At 42.2% G+C, this 21,620-nt stretch overlaps 1 protein-coding gene across 5 annotated transcripts in view; it reads left to right on the plus strand.

The window, feature by feature from the left end:
* Positions 1-21,620, plus strand: part of PIP5K1C (phosphatidylinositol-4-phosphate 5-kinase type 1 gamma) — a 501,728-nt gene that overhangs the window by 397,028 nt on the left and 83,080 nt on the right. For all 5 annotated transcript variants that reach the window (XM_073594381.1, XM_073594347.1, XM_073594372.1 and 2 more), the window contains one exon: positions 1,218-1,314. In XM_073594381.1, coding sequence (XP_073450482.1) covers positions 1,218-1,314 — 97 coding nt within the window. The remainder of the gene's footprint in view (positions 1-1,217; positions 1,315-21,620) is intronic.

A 21,620-nucleotide genomic window follows, 5' to 3' on the forward strand; every position in this document is an offset into this window, starting at 1 on the left:
GCACTGATGGACACTGATGGGTGGCACTGATGGGCATCACTAATGGCACTGGCAAGCATTGCTGAAGGGCACTGATTAGCATCCTGTCTGGGCACTGACTGGTATCCCTGGTGGTCCAGGGTGGCATACCTGGTGGCCATCCATGATCAGCATCCCTGATGGTCCTGGCCGCATCCCTGGTGATAATCAATTAGCACAGACCCTACCTGTCAGCAGAGCAGCCGATCAGCTCTCCTCTACTCACATCTGTCAGACGCGAGTAAGGAAAAGCTGATAAATGGCTTTTCCTGTTTACACTGTGATCAGCTGTGATTGGACACGGCTGATCACGTGGTAAAGAGCCTCCGTCAGAGGATCTTTACAGAGATCGGTGTTGCGGTGTGTCAGACTGACACGCCGCCCCACCGATCGCCGTTTTGCGTGCCCCCACGGGCGTGTGCCGGCTGTTATGTTGAAAGACGTCATATGACGTCCAATCAGGATAACTGAACCCCCGCCCGGCCGTCATTCTGCAATAGGCCGGGAGGGAAGTGGTTAAAGAGGAACTGCAGTCTGCTCACATAATTTGTAATAAAAAGATCTTTGCCATTCTGAAGCTTCCCTCTAACCACTTTGCATATTATTTTATATATACTGTGATTCTATACTTGCCAAATATGCTGCAGAAATCTCCCCCTACTGAGTCTGGCTGCAACCATTTTAACTGTGGGCAGCTGAAGCTGCTGTCTGTTTACTTCCTGGATTTACACAGAGGCACACCTCCAGCTCTGCAGCCCTGCAGCTCTCATTGGCCCTCTTATGACTGACCCCCCTCCCTTCCTGGCAAACTCTCACAAGAGAGAGAGAGAGAGCTGTGCATGATGTTATAAGCCTAGGCTTTTTACCAGACAAGAAACAGGTAGTGGGCTGTATAGAGTATTTACTGGCAGAAAAAAACAACAAGGAAAGAAGATTTAATAGCTGGAATGTTGAAAAAATGACCGCTTTAACTTTGTTTTAGACTCTGAATCATCATTTTTTTGCTGTAGGTTATCTGAAAAAGCTCCCCTTCTTTTTTTTTTTTTTTTTAAACTCTTCTTCCCAAGCTGCAGCGTTCCAGCATGCTTCCATCATTTACCAAAAGATTTAAAAAGTTATGCTTGCTGCAGATTAAATTCTGGTCAAGTCAAAGACGTTTGCTGTAAAAAATGCAACACTTGTTTTTTTCTACTCTACAGAGAAGCTTCTGGCTGTATGGCAAGAGCATATTCAGGTGAAGAAACTGGAAGTCAACGCTCCGAAGAAGATGAGATACCAGTGACAGACATTTATTTTGTAAGTACATTACAAAAGTAGTAAGTACTGATTCTTGGTAGATATGAGCACATGCTGTAAACAGATTATAGCAAAACAGTCAATATAATATATTGATTCACAGCTCTGGTTCCTCATTAGTACAAATATACAGTTTTGCAAATGTTCCTGAAAAATGGAAAGTGAGGATACCAAGCAAATGACTGCAACGTAAAACACTGTCAGGATAAAAATGTCCAATTAAAATGAAATAGATCATTTTTATTTTTTAAAGTGGGAGTGCTTGCAAGGATTTTTACAAGTATGCACATCATACTTGCACATTATTACAAGCTTTCTGTTGAGTTTGCCCTGTTTCTGCTAGCAACTCTTTCTTCTACTGATAAGTTGCCCAATATGGTGCAACCCTCATACAAATTCAAGGGAGTTCCATTATCCTGGCACCAAGCTTTACTGTTTGGCATCAGAAATGCAATGTTGGAGGAAGATGGGGGGGGGGGGGGGTGTTGGGATAGCTAACTAATGGGAAAGGGTTTTTTTGCAATGGAGACAAAAAAAATGACAAACTAACATATCTTTCACTGTTTAGTTCCCTTTTAATGGCTACTTATTGTTGTTTTTAACTTTTGAATTTGAAACATATTTGTTCGTTTCTCAGCTACAATAGTGTAGTAATGGTTTCTATTTGCAAGATATGTAAATGATTCCACGCAAAGGAAATAAGTGCTGACAAAAAGAAACTAAAAGAACTGCTGCCTCTACTAGTTACTACCACTAGGTGGAGTACGTGAATGGAAAGAAAATAAAGTAGATATGGCGCTGTTCTATATTATACCTGTGTTTGAAATTAAATAAATAAATAAATTGATTGGTGAATATACGCGAGAAAGTGCACCTAGGGTGTACACTACATAGCTTCACATGTGTCCTTCCAACCAAGAGAAGGAAAAAATAGTAGTTTTCAAAAATTAATAAAATAAAAATAAAATATAAATGTGAAAATAAATATGAGTGAAGTACCAAGTGGTTAGATAACCTCTGTGCAAATATACCAAGTGTTAAACAACGGGACTGATTGGTCCCAATACATCCTCCAAAAATGCGTTTAGAAGATATATAGTCCCATCTGAGACTATATATGGGACTAAATATGGGACTATATATCTTCTAAACGCATTTTTGGAGGATGTATTGGGACCAATCAGTCCCGTTGTTTGTTTAACACTTGGTATATTTGCACAGAGGTTATCTAACCACTTGGTACTTCACTCATATTTATTTTCACATTTATATTTTATTTTTATTTTATTAATTTTTGAAAACTACTATTTTTTCCTTCTCTTGGTTGGAAGGACACATGTGAAGCTATGTAGTGTACATGTTAGGTGCACTTTCTCGCGTATATTCACCAATCAATTTATTTATTTAATTTCAAACACAGGTATAATATAGAACAGCGCCATATCTACTTTATTTTCTTTCCAGTGGTTTCTATTTATCTTTTTTTTTTTTTTTTTTGATTGAAAATGTATACTTTATATTGCAAAAATATACAAAAAAACAAATACTTGAACAGGGTACATTCCACTCTGTACTGTGACGCAGCGCATAAATACACTACATAATACATTTCCAAGCATACAAATAAATTACATTCATCCTGCGGTATGATGCCTGATGTGTTGTCAAAAATGGAAAATAACAGAATCGCGCTGGAAGGGACTAGTAACCATACATGTGATCACCAGTCTACAGTAATGTTCAATATGTGAGTAAACACAATGTGATGAAATAACACACAATTAAAATCTAAAAAACATATATTGGCATTTGATAGTCCATCTAATGTGCGTTACTATTATTCAACAGTGAAAACAAAAGTTCATGTGTATATAGTTCATATAAACCACCCGAGTGATAAATAGAATCAAAATGATCTGGGATTCCTGCTGTGTGAAGACAAACGTGCTTGATCCACCACCATGGATGGCTGGCCGCTTACCAGAAATTCATGATCCCCCACTACAGAGGATCAGAGAGGGCTTGTTTATACATAGTGATCCGGATCACAACCACTAGATCAAAAGCCTTGCATTGGGATAAAACATCAAGGACCATGCTAGTAGTCAAAAGTAAGCGCCTAGAGAAAGTCTGGAGCGCCGGCCGAAGGCTCACAGACAGCCGTCCTAACCACAGCAGCGATGGGAGGTGATGCGAACACGTCTCTCCGCCCATGTGTTGTGCAGAGTAATAATACCCCGAAACATCACATCATGCATGACGCCGCATTACCCTGAAAGCATTATTTCAAAAACATGTTACAAAAAGTCATATACTGTCAGGTAGCATTCAAATGGGCAACGGGTGTGATGGGGGGGGGGTGGAGGAGATGGGGTAGGGGAGGGAGAAAAGAGTTCACAGGCCCGAAGCTTTATTGAACTGCCAAAGGATACATGGGGGAAAGGGGGGGGGAATCTTCAGACCTCCTCTTCCTCCTTGAAGTCCATCAAGTGATAGTCTCTGAGCAGACTGTGGACCAGTCTGCGACAGTCCCTGATGGACATCCTCTCCCACTGGTGGATGAGGCGCTTTCTGGCGCACCACAATGTGTCCTTAAAGCAGCACAGCACCCACCAGGTACTGTCAATGTCCTCCTGTGAATGAGTTTCACAGAAGAGTCCGTTCAACACACCAAAGTGTGTGATAGCAGTCTGTGGTACAAAGTCCTTCAGTTCAGGTTCCAAGGCCCTCAACAGGTCCTGTGCAAAGGGGCACCCCCAGAAAACATCAAAAGCAGTTTCCTCCTGGATGATGCAAAAGGGACAGTGCCTGTATCTGCACAGGCTTCTGGCATGCATGAATGTCCTGAGTGGCAACCCCACTTGGATTGCCATCCATGCCAGATCTTTGTGCCTGTTGGTGAGTCTCTTTGAAGAAACATTCCTCCAGACCACTTTGCAGGTGGCTGAAGGGAGGCCTGGAACAGTCTCAACAATATCCGATGCTCTAATCAACTTGTGGATAGTTTTTGGCTTCCACAAGTCGGGCTTCACTTGTTTTTAACTTTTGAATTTGAAACATATTTGTTCATTTCTCAGCTACAATAGCGTAGTAATGATTTCTATTTATCTACTCCCGTTAAAAGTGACAAACGCATATTAGCAAGCAAAAACGGTGTTAATACCTGTTAACGCACTTTTCCAAGAACCTTCAGGACAGCTTACAGAGAGAGAGAGGCTCCTCCCACTGTTAAGTTGAACCTTGAAATAAAGGACATCAACGCCAATAGAGCTGCAATCGTCTCATGTATGTTTACTTCAGAATATGCACTGTACATACAGCGGATCACACCTTCCAAGGGGATGTGATACAGATTACAAAGTGGTTCAAACTTTTATAGAAACTCTTAGCATTACATTCTATGGTGGGCAAAAGCCCAAAGTTACACGTCACAAGTACGCATTTCACCAAGTATGTCAACACAGCTTTTGGCCAGTTTTTTTTAGGTCATCTTGACCTGACTTATTTTTAATTAAGGATTATTTTGACAGAAAGGGAAGAATAATTATTTGGGAAAGGTTAATTTGACTTTTAGACAGGGACTTTCTATGTCAACATCTTCCCATATTACATCCTTTCCGAGAATTGTGTCAGGTCATTGGCAGAACATTTAATTGTCAGCTGGTCAGCCACTTGTGTTGCAATACCAAAAGAATTCAGAAACATCTTAGCGAAAAACAGGAATAATAAGAAGTATCAGAAATACAAATTCATGTTGAAGAGGAACTCTGGATACAACAAAAGATATGGTTAATATATTTCATATCTTCACACCACCTAGCACAGGAAACACATGATCCACATTATAAAAAAGGCTCACATCCACCAGCTCCTCATTAATAACAAATAACTGAAGGCATAGATAAACAAGGCATCCAAAAAACACAACAGTAGAGACAAAAATAAAAAATCAATTTTAAAATCGCAATAAGGTAAACTACAAGGTTTTGTTGACTGGTACTCTCATTACTTTTTTTATACCAACTCTTTCTGAATGGCCAAAATTAATTCAGTATCCCTTCTACCCATTTTTTTAATCAATGTCTTCAACTACTCCACGCCCTTTCAGTTCAGGCCAGGAACACGTCTATTAGACAGATCGATACCCTGCTTATAGATCATTTAGCTAATATTACTGATAAAAAAGGCTTTATTTCCTCACTTTATGGGTCGCTTCTGAACTGTTCCTAGAGTCACTTGCAGCTTCCAGGAAAGAGAGTGTGGTATAATGATATCATGAACATAGATGGAAACATTTAGCAATCCATGTTAGAACAAGTACCCTTGGTGTCTTTATCTCCAACCCAACGCTTATAGCAACTGTTTATCGACCATGCTCACCGCATAAGCTGCATAAATGGTCGCACAGAGAAAGCCCATACTGCCCTAGATGTGGTAACTCCCCAGCTGACCATATACACATGTTTTGGAGATACCCCAAATTAGTGCAGTATTGGAATAAAATAATTATTGTCATGTTTTTGTCATGTTACAACCAAAAACTTAAATGTATTATATTGTTTTTTTGTGATAGACCAACACAAAGTGGCACATAATTGTGAAGTGGAAGGAAAATGATTAATGGTTTTCAATTTTTTTTACAAATATCTGAAAAGTGTGGCGTGCATTTGTATTCAGCCTCCTTTACTCTGATACCCCTTACTAAAATCTAGTGGTACCAGTTGCCTTCAGAAGTCACCTAATTAGTAAATAGTCCACCTGTGTGTAATTTAATCTCAGTATAAATACAGCTGTTCTGTGAAGCCCTCAGAGGCTTGTTATAGAACCTTAGTGAACAAACAGCAATCGTGGAGGCCAAAGAACACACTAGACAGATCAGGGATAAAGTTGTGGTGAAGTTTAAAGTGGGGTTAGGTTATAAATAAATATCCCAAGCTTTGAACATCTTACGGAGCACTGTTCAATCCATCATCTGAAAATAGAAAGAGTATGGTACAATTGCAAACCTATCAAGACATGGCTGTCCACCTAAACTGACAGGCCGGGCAAGGAGAGAATGAATCAGAGAAGCAGGCAAGAGGCCATGGTAACTCTGGAGGAGCTGCAGAGATCCACAGCTCAGGTGGGAGGATCTGTCCACAGGACAACTACAGTGCCTTGCAAAAGTATAAACCACCTTGGCATTTTTTGTGTTTTGTTGCCTCATAACCTGGAATTAACATGGATTGTTTGAGTATTTGCATCATTTAATTTACAGAACATGCCCACAACTTTGAAGATTTTTTTTGTTTTATTATGAAGCAAACAAATAGGAAAAAATAACAGAAAAAGTAAATGTGCATAACTATTCACCCCCCTAAAGTCAATACTTTGTAGAGCCACCTGTTATGGCTATCACAGCTCTAAGTAGCTTTGGATAAGTCTATATGAGCTTGCCACATCTTACCCCTGGGATTTTTTCCCATTCCTCCTTGCAAAACTGCTCCAGCTCCTTCAAGTTGGATGGTTTGCACTTGTGAACAGCAATCTTTAAGTCTGACCACAGATTTTCTATTGGATTGAGGTCTGGGATTTGACTAGGCTATTCCAACACATTTACATGTTTCCCCTTAAACCACTCAAGTGTTGCTTTAGCAGTGTGTTTGGGGTCATTGTCCTGCTGGAAGGTGAACCTCCGTCCTAGCCTCAAATCACACACGGGGTGGTACAGGTTTTGCTCAAGAATATCCCTGTATTTAGCACCATCCATCTTTCCCTCAACTCTGACCAGTTTCCCAGTCTCGACTGCTGAAAAACATCCCCACAGCATGATGCTGCAACCACCATGTTTCACTGTGGGGATGGGGTTCTTTGGGTGATGTGTTGGGTTTGCCCCAGACATAGCATTTTCTTTGGCCAAATAGTTCAATTTTAGTCTCATCAGACCAGAGGACCTTCCTCCATACATAGGAGGAAGGTGCTCCCATATGCTTTTTCGCAAACTCAAACGTGCCATTTTGTTTTTTGCTGAAAGTAATGGCTTTCTTCTGGCAACTCTGCCATAATGCCCAACTCTATGGACCGTACGGCTTATTGTCGTCCTATGTAAACACAAAAAAAGAGAGGAAAGTATACCAAAAATGAGCCACGTCCATAAATCATTGAGGATACAAAATAAGGTAGTACTGAGTATTACCAGGGAGGCGGACTTTTTAGGCTAAGAAACAGTGGAGAAGATATAGCAGTATAAAAAATATAAATTTATTGAAAAATTCAAATATCTAAAAAACAATGACAATTGTAACATATAGCATCTATGATTATTGTGCAGTGAGCCCTTGTATGTCTACACGTTTCGCCGTTAGGCTTCCTCAGGACACGGCCAAGGTTCACAGATGAGACAGAGAAGGGAATATGTCTCTCTTAAATTGGAATGCAAAATCATGCAAGTCACGGTAGAATGAGAAAGTTCAATCAGCGGTAAGAAAGTATATTAGATATAGCTAAATATCTCAGCAGGGGCATGTAAACAATATTCCTAATTATGGTAGCAGCCATTAGAGGGAGGAGGGCCAACACCGGATGCACCACTTAGATCCTGGATTTAGTATCAGCAATGCTGAAGGCTCAATACAATCCCATCGCTGCATATTCAGGATACAAATAATCCAGCGTGCCCCTGGGAGACAGCAATACACTGCACGGTGCAGTTTTTACCAGGGTTATATAATCACCCGTGCATAAGCAGTTTCCGTGAAAAATATACTTAAGAGTGTTTGCTGCTTACAGTCCGTTTGCTCACCTCTACTTTATAGGTGTTTCCTATCTGGGGGTCGCATTGTAACAGATGACAGGGTGTACATGTACGTTTTTTACTGTTAGCAGGGTTTGTGAAAGCAAGTTCAGGGTGCAGGATTTTCACTTTCAACAAAATTTCATCATCAATTACCCTCTCGTCAGCAAATTGCGAACAAGGCTTATAAAAAAAAAAATAATAATTCTTGCTTTTCACAGTCCATTTGCCTGTTCCCCTCTAGGTACTTCCATTAGGGGATCACACTGGAACAGGCAGGGGGATATATGTACCGGATTTTCACATTTAACCTGGTTTACAAAGTGCAAGTTTCACAGTCTGTTTGCCATGGCATAGATAGATTTCTTGCTAAACCCCATTTGAAAATAAAACCACCTGCTCACAGTCCGTTCATCAGTTTGTTCACCTCTCTTATTTAGGGGGTCGCACTAGAGCAGGTGAAGAAATGCACAAATTAGGTTTTTACAGCCAGCAGGATACTGCAGTTGAGGATGCAGTTTTTTCACATTCAACTGGGTTTCCTAATTCATTACCATAGCATGATTAGATTACATGTATAGCATATATAAAGGTAATGCTTGCTGCACACAATCCAGTAATCCATTTGCTCCCTTATATGTATTCCCTATTAGAGGATCACACAGTTGCAGGCTGGGGAATACACGTGCCAGGCTTCTCAGTCAGTTAGGTTTTTCAAATGCGAATGCAAATGTACAATTTCACTCTTCAACGAGGTTTCATGTTCAGTTAGTGTATAGGCTGATCGCAACAAAGCTCATAACTGTCTGCTCACCTCTCCCCCTGTATGTTCCTTCCAAGTCTCAAGGGGGGGTGCAAGAGGGGGTCCACCAGGTGTGTCACTCCGTGTTCTCTCCTGCGCTCAAGGCTGTCCTCTCTCCTCCTCCTCCAACATCAAGCCAGCTGCCGATTCGAGCATCCGCTGTCCTGGTGGTGTTCTGGTGGTGCAGTGGGCTTTCACCTCTGCTGCTGCCTCTCACACCGCTGACTGCAGCCCAGAGCCTCCCTCATCCATTCAGTCCAGCCCCACGATCGTGCTCCTCCCCCTCAGCAGCAACAGCACACACCCCTCACCTTCACACCTTTTAATGTGCCCTAGATATACACCTAGGGCAAAAGTGAGCACAATAAATGGTTGTGCTGAAAAGTGCAAAGAAACTACTCAAAAATATTTAAAAGTATTTTCGTGAAAGTGAATATTAAGTGCACCAAAAATAAACCCAATGGGATCACAAATGTCAAAAGGTCAAATGACATTGCATGATCTATTGATACTTTCGTATAACTACATAATCTATTAATACTTTCGTACAACAAATATATGTAGCAACCAATCACGGATGTGATGTTATATCAGAAAGAGGAATATGCATATAAACTGTGAACTCAATGAGACAATAGAGTCCATTAAAAAGTAAACGGCATAGTAAATTTATCCAACACGACTCGAGGAATGCATGAATCACAGATATTGGTAAGTCTCCACAGCATGCAAGGTGATATTAACACACGGCACCCAGTACTGTGCTTCCAACACTCAGGGGAGATGGACGCGTTTCGTCCTGTGGCGCTTCGACTTTTCCCATTGGACGAAATGCATCGGTTGAACAGCCTGCTAGGCATCATACACTGCACCTGTTTTACTAGTTCCTGTGATCACATTTTATGTACGCATCTTGAGTGATGTTTGTACCAATTTTTTATTATTAAATATCATACATTATTTTGATCTGCGCTATGTGGAGGCCTTCCTTTTTTTCGTTTATGATCCTTATTTTTCCCTGATGGGAGGAGAACTATATCAATATCGTGGTTGAGTCCTTGTTCCCTGGATTGCGGTCCGATCGGATTGCTGCAAGTGTACGCTCACATCAGTCCAACTATAGGAGTTTGTGGCTTGTCATCCTGACCTCCGTCCATGCCTGTTTGACCCACCGCCGCTGGCGTGTGTCCACATCTTAGGGTAAGAGTATCCATCCCTCCCCTTGGAAGCACAGTCCTGGGTGCCGTGTGTGAATTATCACCTTGCATGCTTTAGAGACTTACCAATATCTGTGATCCATGCCTTCCTTGAGTCGTGTTGGATGAATTTACTATGCTGTTTAATTTTTGATGCACTTTTTCATTGTTTCATTGAGTTTAAAGTTTATATGCATATACCTCTTTCTGATATAACATCACACCCGTGATTGGCTGCTATATATATTTGTTGTACGAGAATATTAATAGACTACGTAGTTATACGAAAGTATCAATAGATCATGCAATGTCATTTGACCTTTTGACATTTGTGATCCCATTGGATTTATTTTTGGTGCACTTAATATTCAATTTCACAAAAACACTTTTTGAGTAGTTTCTTTGCACTGTTCAGCACAACCATTTATTGTGCTCACTTTTGCCCTAGGTGTAGATCTAGGTGTAGAACGTTTTCAGCGCTGTACTTTTTCCACCATATTTGATACGCATTTAGTCTTATTGCTGGTGCTGGCAGCTCACTTTTCCTTATGAGTAGCGCAATAATTTTTTATATTATTTATATAAAGAAAATACAACGCTAAAAACACACCCTTAAAGCAGCGACTCTGCCGTGAGATACACAATAGATAATATGTGAAGTAATGGATAATATGTGAAGCCACACTATACCAAAAAACTAACAAATTAATGAATATACCACATAAAATATATAAGAATATATAATATTAATCCAATGAAGGTCACATATAATTAGAATGATAGTCCATCAACCACAATGTGAATGTGAAAATCTTGTAGAGTTCTAGTGACTTGAAGCAAATATCATACACTGCCACAAAATAGTGCACCGCCACCACATAGATTGCATGCTTACCAGATGGCAAGCTAGGGAAAGCTTGCGGCCAATTACCCAGCCAAGGCCTTTATCCAGGGGGCAAATCGGGTATCCGCTCACAAGTGGACTCCTCACACCATGGGGGCTGGGCACCAGTCACAATTTTTAAAGATAAGGACTCCATATTCCGATGGTCATGGGCACCAGAGTGCCGTGAGCCCGGGCTGCCTCTGCTGACCTGCTAAGCTGTATATCCTGATCTGTAATGCTGAGCTTTATACCCTGATCTGTGTCATGCTGAGCTATATACCCTGATCTGTGTCATGCTGAACTATATACCCTGATCTGTGTCATGCTGAGCTGTTTACCCTGATCTGTGAGGCTGAGCTGTTTACCCTGATCTGTGAGGCTAAGCTGTATACCCACCCTTATCTGTGAGGCTGAGCTGTATACCCTCCCTGATCTGTGAGGCTGAGCTGTATACCCACCCTGATATGGGAGGCTGAGCTGTATACCCACCCTGATCTGTGGCAATGGGAAGTTTTGGGACTTTGAGTGAGGCATGGGGTAGTGCCTCCATCCCAGATTCAAAAGAGAAAAGAGGGGGAGCAGTGGGACTTTAAATGAGCCAGTTGACAGATTGGGGTTAAGATAAAAAATGTTCAATTTTATTGCATATAAATCATACTGGTGTATATTACATGTAAAAGGTTGCATGTGCATGTGCACAAGGCATGTCCTACATAAATACTTGTATATAAAAACTTTCAACATGATATCTGAGCAGATAGCTAACACATATATCATATAGAGATTGTACATATGAAACTGGGAAGCACAAAACAACATAATATAGAAGGTGAGTCTAAAAAATGATGCATAAAAAGGTTGATCAGAGTGAGATCCCATAGAAAGCATTATGGCTACATCCTTGATGCCCGACACGTTTCTGTGAATACACTTAGTCAGGGGCGGATGCTATAGGATTTCTGAAATAAAGTATAATGACATCAGGAAATAGACTAAGTGCAGCCAGAAAGGACAGTTTGTCAGTTTCTAGATACTTACAACATCACCAAGCTGTGGTGTGAGACAAAGACTGGGCCAAAAAGGGGTTGCCCTTCCCCCGAGCTGAGGTGGCAATGGATCCAACACATGACAGGCGCAAACCGGCATCATCCACAGAGCGCAAACCATCTCCTCCACAATGGGGCCAATGATGGATCAAAAAGATGAAGAGGATATCTGAAATAGATAAGTAAATCCATTGAGATACACCAGAAGGTGCTAAACTTGAGAGTAAGAATATATAAGAATATATAATATGAATCCAATGAAGGTCACATATAATTAGAATGATAGTCCATCAACCACAATGTGAATGTGAATATCTTGTAGAGTTCTAGTGACTTGAAGCAAATATACACTGCCACAAAATAGTGCACCGCCACCACATAGATTGCATGCTTACCAGATGGCAGGCTAGGAAAAGCTTGCGGCTAATTACCCAGCCAAGGCCTTTATCCAGGGGGCAAATCAGGTATCCGCTCACGAGTGGACTCCTCACACCATGGGGGCTGGGCACCAGTCACAATTTTTAAAGATAAGGACTCCATATTCCGATGGTCATGGGCACCAGAGTGCCGTGAGCCCCGGCCGCCTCTGCTGACCTGCTAAGCTGTATATCCTGATCTGTAATGCTGAGCTATATACCCTGAACTGAGGCTGAGCTGTATACCCACCCTGATCTGTGAGGCTGAGCTGTATACCCACCCTGATCTGTGAGGCTGAGCTGTATACCCACCCTGATCTGTGAGGCTGAGCTGTATACCCACCCTGATCTGTGAGGCTGAGCTGTATACCCACCCTGATCTGTGAGGCTGAGCTGTATACCCACCCTGATCTGTGAGGCTGAGCTGTATACCTACCCTGACCTGCGAGGCTGAGCTGTATACCCACCCTGACCTGCGAGGCTGAGCTGTATACCCACCCTGATCTGCGAGGCTGAGCTGTATACCCACCCTGATCTGCGAGGCTGAGCTGTATAACCACCCTGATCTGTGAGGCTGAGCTGTATACCCACCCTGATCTGTGAGGCTGAGCTGTATACCCACCCTGATCTGTGAGGCTGAGCTGTATACCTACCCTGATCTGTGAGGCTGAGCTGTATACCCACCCTGATCTGTGAGGCTGAGCTGTATACCCACCCTGATCTGTGAGGCTGAGCTGTATACCCACCCTGATCTGCGAGGCGTAGCCCCAGTCCTCCTTGTTGTTTCTTCCTTATAAGCATGTCATATTTTAATCTTGGTTTGGCACTGGTCCAAACCTATTTTAAAAGTGCAAAACATGCTATTCGGAAGAACTTCTGGTATAGCCTGGAATGTATACAAAAATCATAGGCTGTCCATTTTAACCCTTTCCCTGCCAGGTCCGTACATCCTACAGACCTGACAGTGGGGGGTTTCACATACAGTCCAGTGGCTCCAGGGGAAAAAAGTTAAGCAAAAAAAAAAAAAAAATTTACACCCAAGCACATAAAATCCCCCCCACCCCCCGAAAAATGCAGGGGGGTCAGGAGGGTGTGGTGCAGGGGGATCAAGAAAACATGGTGCAGGGGGGTCAGCAGGGAGATCAGAAGGGTGCAGTACAGGGGGGTCAGGGGGGTGCGGTGTGATGAGAGCCTACCTTACTATGACTGATGGGTAGAAATGGCCATTAATCCAGGGATCAATTAGAAAGAGAGGGCTGTTGAGTACAGAGAGAGAGAGGGAAGCAATGATCTTCACATCCGTTTAACTTTGCAGGAACGTGGTTAACTGGGAGGAGATCCGAGGACCAAGATTCACAGGAGTAAGAGCTCGGGTCTGTTCAGGCAAGAGCCCGAACCCACCCAAACTATTCTGGGGGCAGCATACATGCGGCTGCCTCTGCAGCCTAGGATTGGCTAACTGCACACCTGCGCTTTTTGGCACCTCTGGGGGAAATCACTTGGTTGGCAAGGCAGAGATCTATTTGCAATCGACTGGTAACCTTCCCCAGTTGACCAGTAGATTGCGATCGACGTGTTGCCGACCCCAGCTCTAAGGTGTCTACTTTCACAAAATTTATAATGTTTGGGGGTTTTATGTACTCTTCAGGCCTAGAATGATTTTCTAAACATGTGTGGCTCTGGCAGCGAAAGGGTTAAACAATGCCACTCTGCAAAACCATGAATGCTGTAGTCTCGAAAGCGATTAGTGGCTGGTAGTTTAGCGTGTATAAATTTCCCTCTGTCTTAGCCAAGTATTTCAAATTTTTCTCTTGCCAATAGAATGTGAAGTCTTTTCTCAAGACATTTACCTCCTCTTCCCTTAGGGATACATCCAATGCTTCTGTTTTATGTACAGTTGTGCTCATAAGTTTACATACCCTGGCAGAATTTATGTAATTTTTCAGAAAATATGAATGATAACACAAATACTTTTCTTTCACTCATGGTTAGTGTTTGGCTGAAGCCATTTATTATCAATCGACTGTGTTTACTCTTTTTAAATCATAATGACAACACAAACTACCCAAATGACCCTGATCAAAAGTTTGCATAACCCATTTCTTAATACTGCGTATTGCTCCCTTTAACATCAATGACAGCTTGAAGTTTTTTGTGGTATTTGTGGATGAGGCTCTTTATCTTCTCAGATGGTAAAGCTGCCCATTCCTCTTGTTGATTGCCTCCCACGGCTTTAAATATCATCTCTGTGCTGATGGCACCCAAATCTATCTCTCCATCCCCCAGCTCTCTCCATCTGTCTCCTCACACATTACCAACTTACTAGCAGACATAGCCTGGATGTCACATCGTTTCCTCAAACTCAACCTATCCAAAACTGAGCTCATGATATTTCCTCCCTCAGGTGCCACTTCCCCTGATTTCTCTGTCAATATCAACGGCTCAACTATCAACCTATCTCCCCAAGGCAAAGTCATAGGTGTAATCCTGGACTCTTAACTAACCTTTCGGCCCCATATTCTATCACTAGCCAAAATTTGCCGCCTCAACCTCCGCAACATCTCCAAGATACACCCCTTCCTAACCAATGTCACCACAAAGCTTCTAATCCACTCCCTGGTCATCTCCCACCTCGACTACTGCAACTCCCTCCTCATTGGCTTACCTCTAAATAGGCTATCCCCACTTCAGTCCATCATGAACATTGCTGCCAGGCTCATCCACCTTACAAACCGCTCAGCGCCTGCTATACCCCTTTGCCAATCCCTCCATTGGCTGCCACTCAGTCACCGAATTAAATTCAAGATACTAACTATAACTTACAAAGCCATCCACAACCTGGCCCCCAGCTACATCTCTAACCTAGTCTCAAAATATTAACCTAATCGTTCTCTTTGCTCCTCCCAAGACCTCCTGCTCTCAAACTCCCTTGTCACCTCATCCCATGCTCGCCTACAGGACTTCTCCAGAGCCTCTCCGATCCTCTGGAATGCTCTACCCCAATCCGTCCAATTTTCTCCTACTTTATCCACTTTCAGACGATCCCTGAAAACTCATCCCTTCAGAGAAGCCTATCTGGCCCCCACCTAACAACTGTACATTTATCTTCTCAATCAGCACATCACCCACAGTTATTACCTCTTGTATCTCTTGACCTTCCCTCTTAGATTGTAAGCTCTAAGGAGCAGGGCCCTCTGATTCCTACTGTATTAAAGTGTATTGTATTTGTAGTGTCAAGTTGTAAAGCGCTACGTAAACTGTTGGCGCTATATAAATCCTGTATAATAATAATAATAATGGTAAACTTGCCCATTCCTCTTGGCAAAAAGCCTCCAGTTCCTGTAACTTCTTGGGCTGTCTTGCATGAACTGCACGTTTGAGATCTCCCCAGAATGGCTCAATGATATTGAGGTCAGGAGACTGAGATGGCCACTCCAGAACTTTCACTTTATTCTGCTGTAGTCAATAACAGGTCGACTTGGCCTTGTGTTTTGGATCATTGTCATGTTGGAATGTCCAGGTATGTCCCATGCGCAGCTTCGTAGCTGATGAATGCAAATGTTCCTCCTTTTTAATAACGTACTGCATTTATTTTGCCATCAATTTTGACCAAATTTCCTGTGCCTTTTGTAGCTCTCACATCCCCAAAACATCAGCTCTGTGTTTCACAGTAGGAATGGTGTACCTTTCATTATAGGCCTTGTTGACTCCAAATGTAGTGTTTATGGTTGTGGCCAAAAAACTCAATTTTGATCTTATCACTCCAAATGACTTTGTGCAAGAAGGTTTGAGGCTTGTCTCTGAGCTGTTTGACGTATTGTAAGTTGGATACTTTGTGGCATTTGCGTAGTAATGGCTTTCTTCTGTCGACTCAACCATGCAGTCCATCTTTCTTCAAGTGCCTCCTTATTGTGCATCCTGAAAAAGCCACACCACATGTTTTCAGAGAGTCTTGTATTTCACCTGAAGTTATTTGTGGGATTTTCTTTGCATTCCAAACAATTTTCCTGGCAGTTGTGGCTGAAATTTTAGTTGGTCTACCTGACCATGGTTTGGTTTCAACAGAACCCTACACTTCTTGATTAGAATTTGAACACTGCTGATTAGCATTCTCAATTCCTTGGATATCTTTTTTATACCCCTTTCATGTTTTATACAGTTCAACTACCTTTTCCCACAGATCCTTTGACAGCTCTTTTGCTTTCCCCATGACTCAGAATCCAGAAACGTCAGTGCAGCACTGGACAAAAGATGCAAGGGTCTGTCAGGAGTACAGAAACTCATTGACCTTTTATACACACACACACTAATTATAAGCAAATATATCACAGGTGAGGATGGTTACCTTTTAATAGCCATTCAAACCTCTTTATGTCAACTTGTGTGCATGTTATCAGGCCAAAACCACCAACTTTTGATCAGGGTCATTTGGGTCGTTTGTGTTGTCATTATGATATAAAAAGAGTAAACACAGTTGATTGATAATAAATGGCTTCAGCCAAACACTAACCATAAATGAAAGAAAAGTTTTTGTGTTTATCATTCATATTCTCTGAAAAATAGGCAAGAAATCATAAATTCTGCCAGGGTATGTAAACTTATGAGCACAATTGTATATTCACCTTAAAGTTACTGACAACAGATAAGGCATTACATTCTTTTAAAAGTGCTGAAAAAGCGATGCGAGGGTTTGAGACAAGTAACATTAGGTCATCAGCAAAGAGACACATTTTTAATTTCATATTACCTATCTCAATACCTTGTATTGACGTGTTCATTCTAATGGCATTTGCTAGATGTTCCATTGCCAAAATGTATAGGATAGGTGAAAGAGGACATTCCTACCTCGTACAGTTTCCTATAGCTATTTGATTTGATAACAGCCCATTGACGCTTACCCTCTTTGTGGGGGTTTGGTATAGAGCCAGTATTATTACCAAGAGACTTGATGATATCCCTATCTGAAGCAGGATTTCTGTCAAGAAGGACCAACCTAAGCGGGCAAACGCTTTTTCCGCATCACCTGCTAGGAGGCAGAGGGGTGTTTTGTTGCGTAATGCATTAAGGTCAAAGCCAGTGGTGGCCGGTGGTAATTTTTTGGGGGGGGGGCAGCAAACAGTAGGCCACCGACCCCCCCCCCCCCCAGTCACTTACCCCATCACTTCACCGGCGGGTTCCCTTGCTCGGCGACGGCAGCCTCCCCTTCCCCTGCTCTCCACGTGTCATCGCGGTGGCAGCGGCTTCCGTTTCCTCCCTTGGCGGCCAATCGGGAGTCCTCTTTTTTTGGCCACACCCGCTTCTGATTGGCTGGATTGAGGATCAGTGTTTCAACCATTAGATAAGCACCTGAATGACCATAACATACAGGGATATGCAAGGTAATACTGACATATAATCGCACACATAAGTTGGACTTGATGGACTTGTGTCTTTTTTCGACCTCACCTACTATGTAACTATGTAACAGCGAATATTCATTCATAGTTACATAGTAGGTGAGGTTGAAAAAAGACACAAGTCCATCAAGTCCAACTTATGTGTGTGATTATATGTTTGTATTACATTGTAGATCCCTGTATGTTGTGGTCGTTCAGGTGCTTATCTATTCGTTTTTTAAACTATCGATGCTCCCCGCTTATACCACCGCCTGTGGAAGGGAATTCCACATCCTTGCCACTCTTACAGTAAAAATACGTAGTTTAAGGTTAAACCTTTTTTCTTCTAATTTGAATGAGTGGCCACGTGTCTTGTTAAACTCCCTTCTGCGAAAAAGTTTTATTCCTATTGTGAATTCACCAGTACGGTATTTGTAAATTGAAATCATATCCCCTATCAAGCGTCTCTTCTCCAGAGAGAAAAAGGTCAGTGCTCGCAACCTTTCCTCATAACTAATATTCTCCAGACCCTTTATTAGCTTTGTTGCGCTTATTTGTACTCGCTCCATTTCCAGTACATCCTTCCTGAGGACTGGTGCCCAGAACTGGACAGCATACTCTAGATGCGGCCGAACCAGAGTCTTGTAGAGCGGGAGAGCTATCCTTTTATCTCTGGAGTTGATCCCCCTTTTAATGCATGCCAATATTCTGTTTGCTTTGTTAGCAGCAGCTTGGCATTGCATGTCATTGCTGAGTCTATAATATACTAGGACCCCCAGGTCCTTTTCCATCCTAGATTCCCCCAGAGGTTCTTCCCCCAGTGTATAGATTGCATTCATATTTTTTTCCACCCAAATGCATTATTTTACATTTTTCTACATTAAACCTAATTTGCCATGTAGTTGCCCACCCCATTAATTTGTTCAGATCTTTTTTCAAGGTTTCCACATCCTTCAGAGAAGTTATTGCCCTGCTTAGCTTGGTATCGTCCGCAAATACAGAGATTGAACTGTTTACCCCATCCTCCAGGTCGTTTATGAACAAAAATAAATTGGATTGGTCCCAGCACAGAACCCTGAGGGATCCCACTACCCACTCCTGACCATTCCGAATATTCCCCATTTATCACCACCCTCTGAACTCTTGCCCTTGTAGCCAGATTTTAATCCATGTACTCACTCTATGGTCCATGCCAACGGACCATGCCTTATTTTGTACAGTAAACGTTTATGGGAAACTGTGTCAAATGCTTTTGCAAAATCCAGATACACCACGTCTACGGGCCTTCCTTTATCTAGATGGCAACTCACCTCCTCATAGAAAGTTAATAGATTGGTTTGGCAAGAATGATTCTTCATGAATCCATGCTGATTACTGCTAATTATACTGTTCTCACTAAAATCTTGTATATAGTCCCTTATCATCCCCTCCAAGAGCTTGCATACTATTGATGTTAGGCTAACTGGTCTGTGATTCCCAGGGATGTATTTTGGGCCCTTTTTAAATATTGGTGCTACATTGGCTTTTCTCCAATCAGCTGGTACCTTTCCAGTCAGTAGACTGTCAGTAAAAATTAGGAACAATTGTCTGGCAATTACTTGACTGAGTTCCCTAAGTACCCTCGGGTGCAAGCCATCTGGTTCCAGTGATTTATTAACGTTAAGTTTCCCAAGTCTAATTTTAATTCTGTCCTCTGTTAACCATGGAGCCGCTTCCTGTGATGTGTCATGAGGATAAACACTGCAGTTTTGGTTACTGAAGCCCCCTGATTCCCTCGTGAAGACTGAGGAGAAGAATAAATTCAATACCTTCACCATCTCCCCATCCTTTGTAACCAGATGTCCCTCCTCATTCTTTATGGGGCCAATATGGTCTGTCTTCCCTTTTTTACTGTTTACATGCTTAAAGAATTTCTTGGGCTTTTTTTGCTCTCCTCCGCTATGTGTCTTTCGTATTCTATCTTAGCCGCCCTAATTGCACCCTTACATTTCTTGTTGCATTCTTTATAAAGTCTGAATGCTGATAATGATCCCTTAACCTTGTATTTTTTGAAGGCCTTCTCCTTTGCTTTTTTTTTAAATTGTATATTTTTTTGAATTTATCCATGAACAATATGAAACTTCAAAGAAAATAAATAGTGCATTTTGAACAGTATGATTGTCAAAGATTACTTGGGTCATACGCAGACGACAACAGAATAGACGTACAGTAATACAAATATAGGTGGTAGTACAAAAAGGAAGGGTGGATCAGGAGAGCAGGCTTAACAAAAAGGTAATATATCAAACCAATTCGAATTATTACTCTCCAGATCAGTCATCAGCAAGATTTCCAGAGTACCCGAACTGTAGGACTAGGGCACTCTAAGGCAACTTGACTGAAGGAAAAAAAAGGGGGGGAAGGGGAAGGATACCATGGAGGGGGATACTACAACAGTATGTATTCTATGAGGACTAGACTAACAAAATCACGCGGGCATGCGTTGATCATTAGGGAATTAAGGGTATGGCACTTGGGTTAAGCTCGGAGTGATCCCAAAGTCTCAAAATAATGAAAATTGAGGGAGTGAGTCGTGAATTACTGCAGTAAGGTTTTCCATTCTACGGATCTGTTCCAGGATCTGCAAAACCTGTGGGAGTGTGGGTGGGGAGGTGGATAGCCCTTTTGGCTGCCAATAGGAAGAAGGTGGCTAGTTTTTGGGTGTGCTTGGAGATACCCAGGAATGGCAGGCCTAGAAGATAGTGGATCGGGTCTAGGGGTAGGTTCATCTTGAATAGGGCTTGTAGGTGTGCTTGGGTGGAGGACCAGAACGGTTGGACAATGGGGCAGTCTCAGAATATGTGAAATAGAGAGCCAACATTGTCCTGGCACGTCCTGCACACTGGGGGAACCTTGGGATCATATCTATGTAGAACCTGGGGGGGTCCTATACCAGAAAAATAAGATTTTATAAACTGTCTCTTTCTGTTCAATGCACCTTTCGTGATTTGGAGACCGCCTCCCATATTTTCTGCCATTGAGGGAGAGAAATAGGTCTTTGGAGAATTTTGGACCACTTTTGCATATATAAATGGTGTGTATTAGTCAATGGGAGGGCATTGTGGAGAAATTTATAAATATCTGGTGTGGGCCTTGGACACATAAGAGTTCGAATGGGATGGGTTTGTCTAGAGTCAGAGTTTGTGACTGAAAATGGAATTAATGTTTAAATTGAAGATATGAATAAAGAGATGTTTAGGGAACTGATGTTTTCGCTGTAGTTCAATGAAAGGTAATAGGGTACGGGTAAGGGGATGGACCATGTTACGGAGCTGGAAAATTCCTGCTTGTGTCCAGGGGTATATTCGAGTGTAGGACAAACTGTCTGGAATATCAGGATTAAAAAGCAAATTTAGCAGGGGTGGGCATAAGGAAGAAAGGGAGAATTGACAAGCGCATCTTTTCCATATCGATTGTGTGAACAGCATCGGAAGTAAACAAAGGCTCCGAAGTTGGGCAATAGAGGTGGGTAGGGTAGACCAGATCATGGAACAGGGATGTACTGGGCTTGTTATACTCATTTCTATCTCCGACCATCCACTAGAGGCCATTCTGGCGGACCAAGCAATAATTGGTTTATGGTGCGTAGCAAAGTAATACTTGATAAGGTCAGGGGCCCCCGCGCCACCACTGGAGCGAGGGGCTAATATTACCGACTTGGCTATACGTTGTAATTTATTGTGCAGGATAAAATTTAGAAAAAGTCTCTGTGTGGCCTTGAGTTTTGACATTGGGATGGGGATTGGCAAAGTTTCAAACAAGTAGAGGAGTCTT

Source organism: Aquarana catesbeiana, linkage group LG01 (genome assembly GCF_042186555.1).
Source record: "Aquarana catesbeiana isolate 2022-GZ linkage group LG01, ASM4218655v1, whole genome shotgun sequence".
NCBI classification, from domain to species: Eukaryota; Metazoa; Chordata; class Amphibia; order Anura; family Ranidae; genus Aquarana; species Aquarana catesbeiana.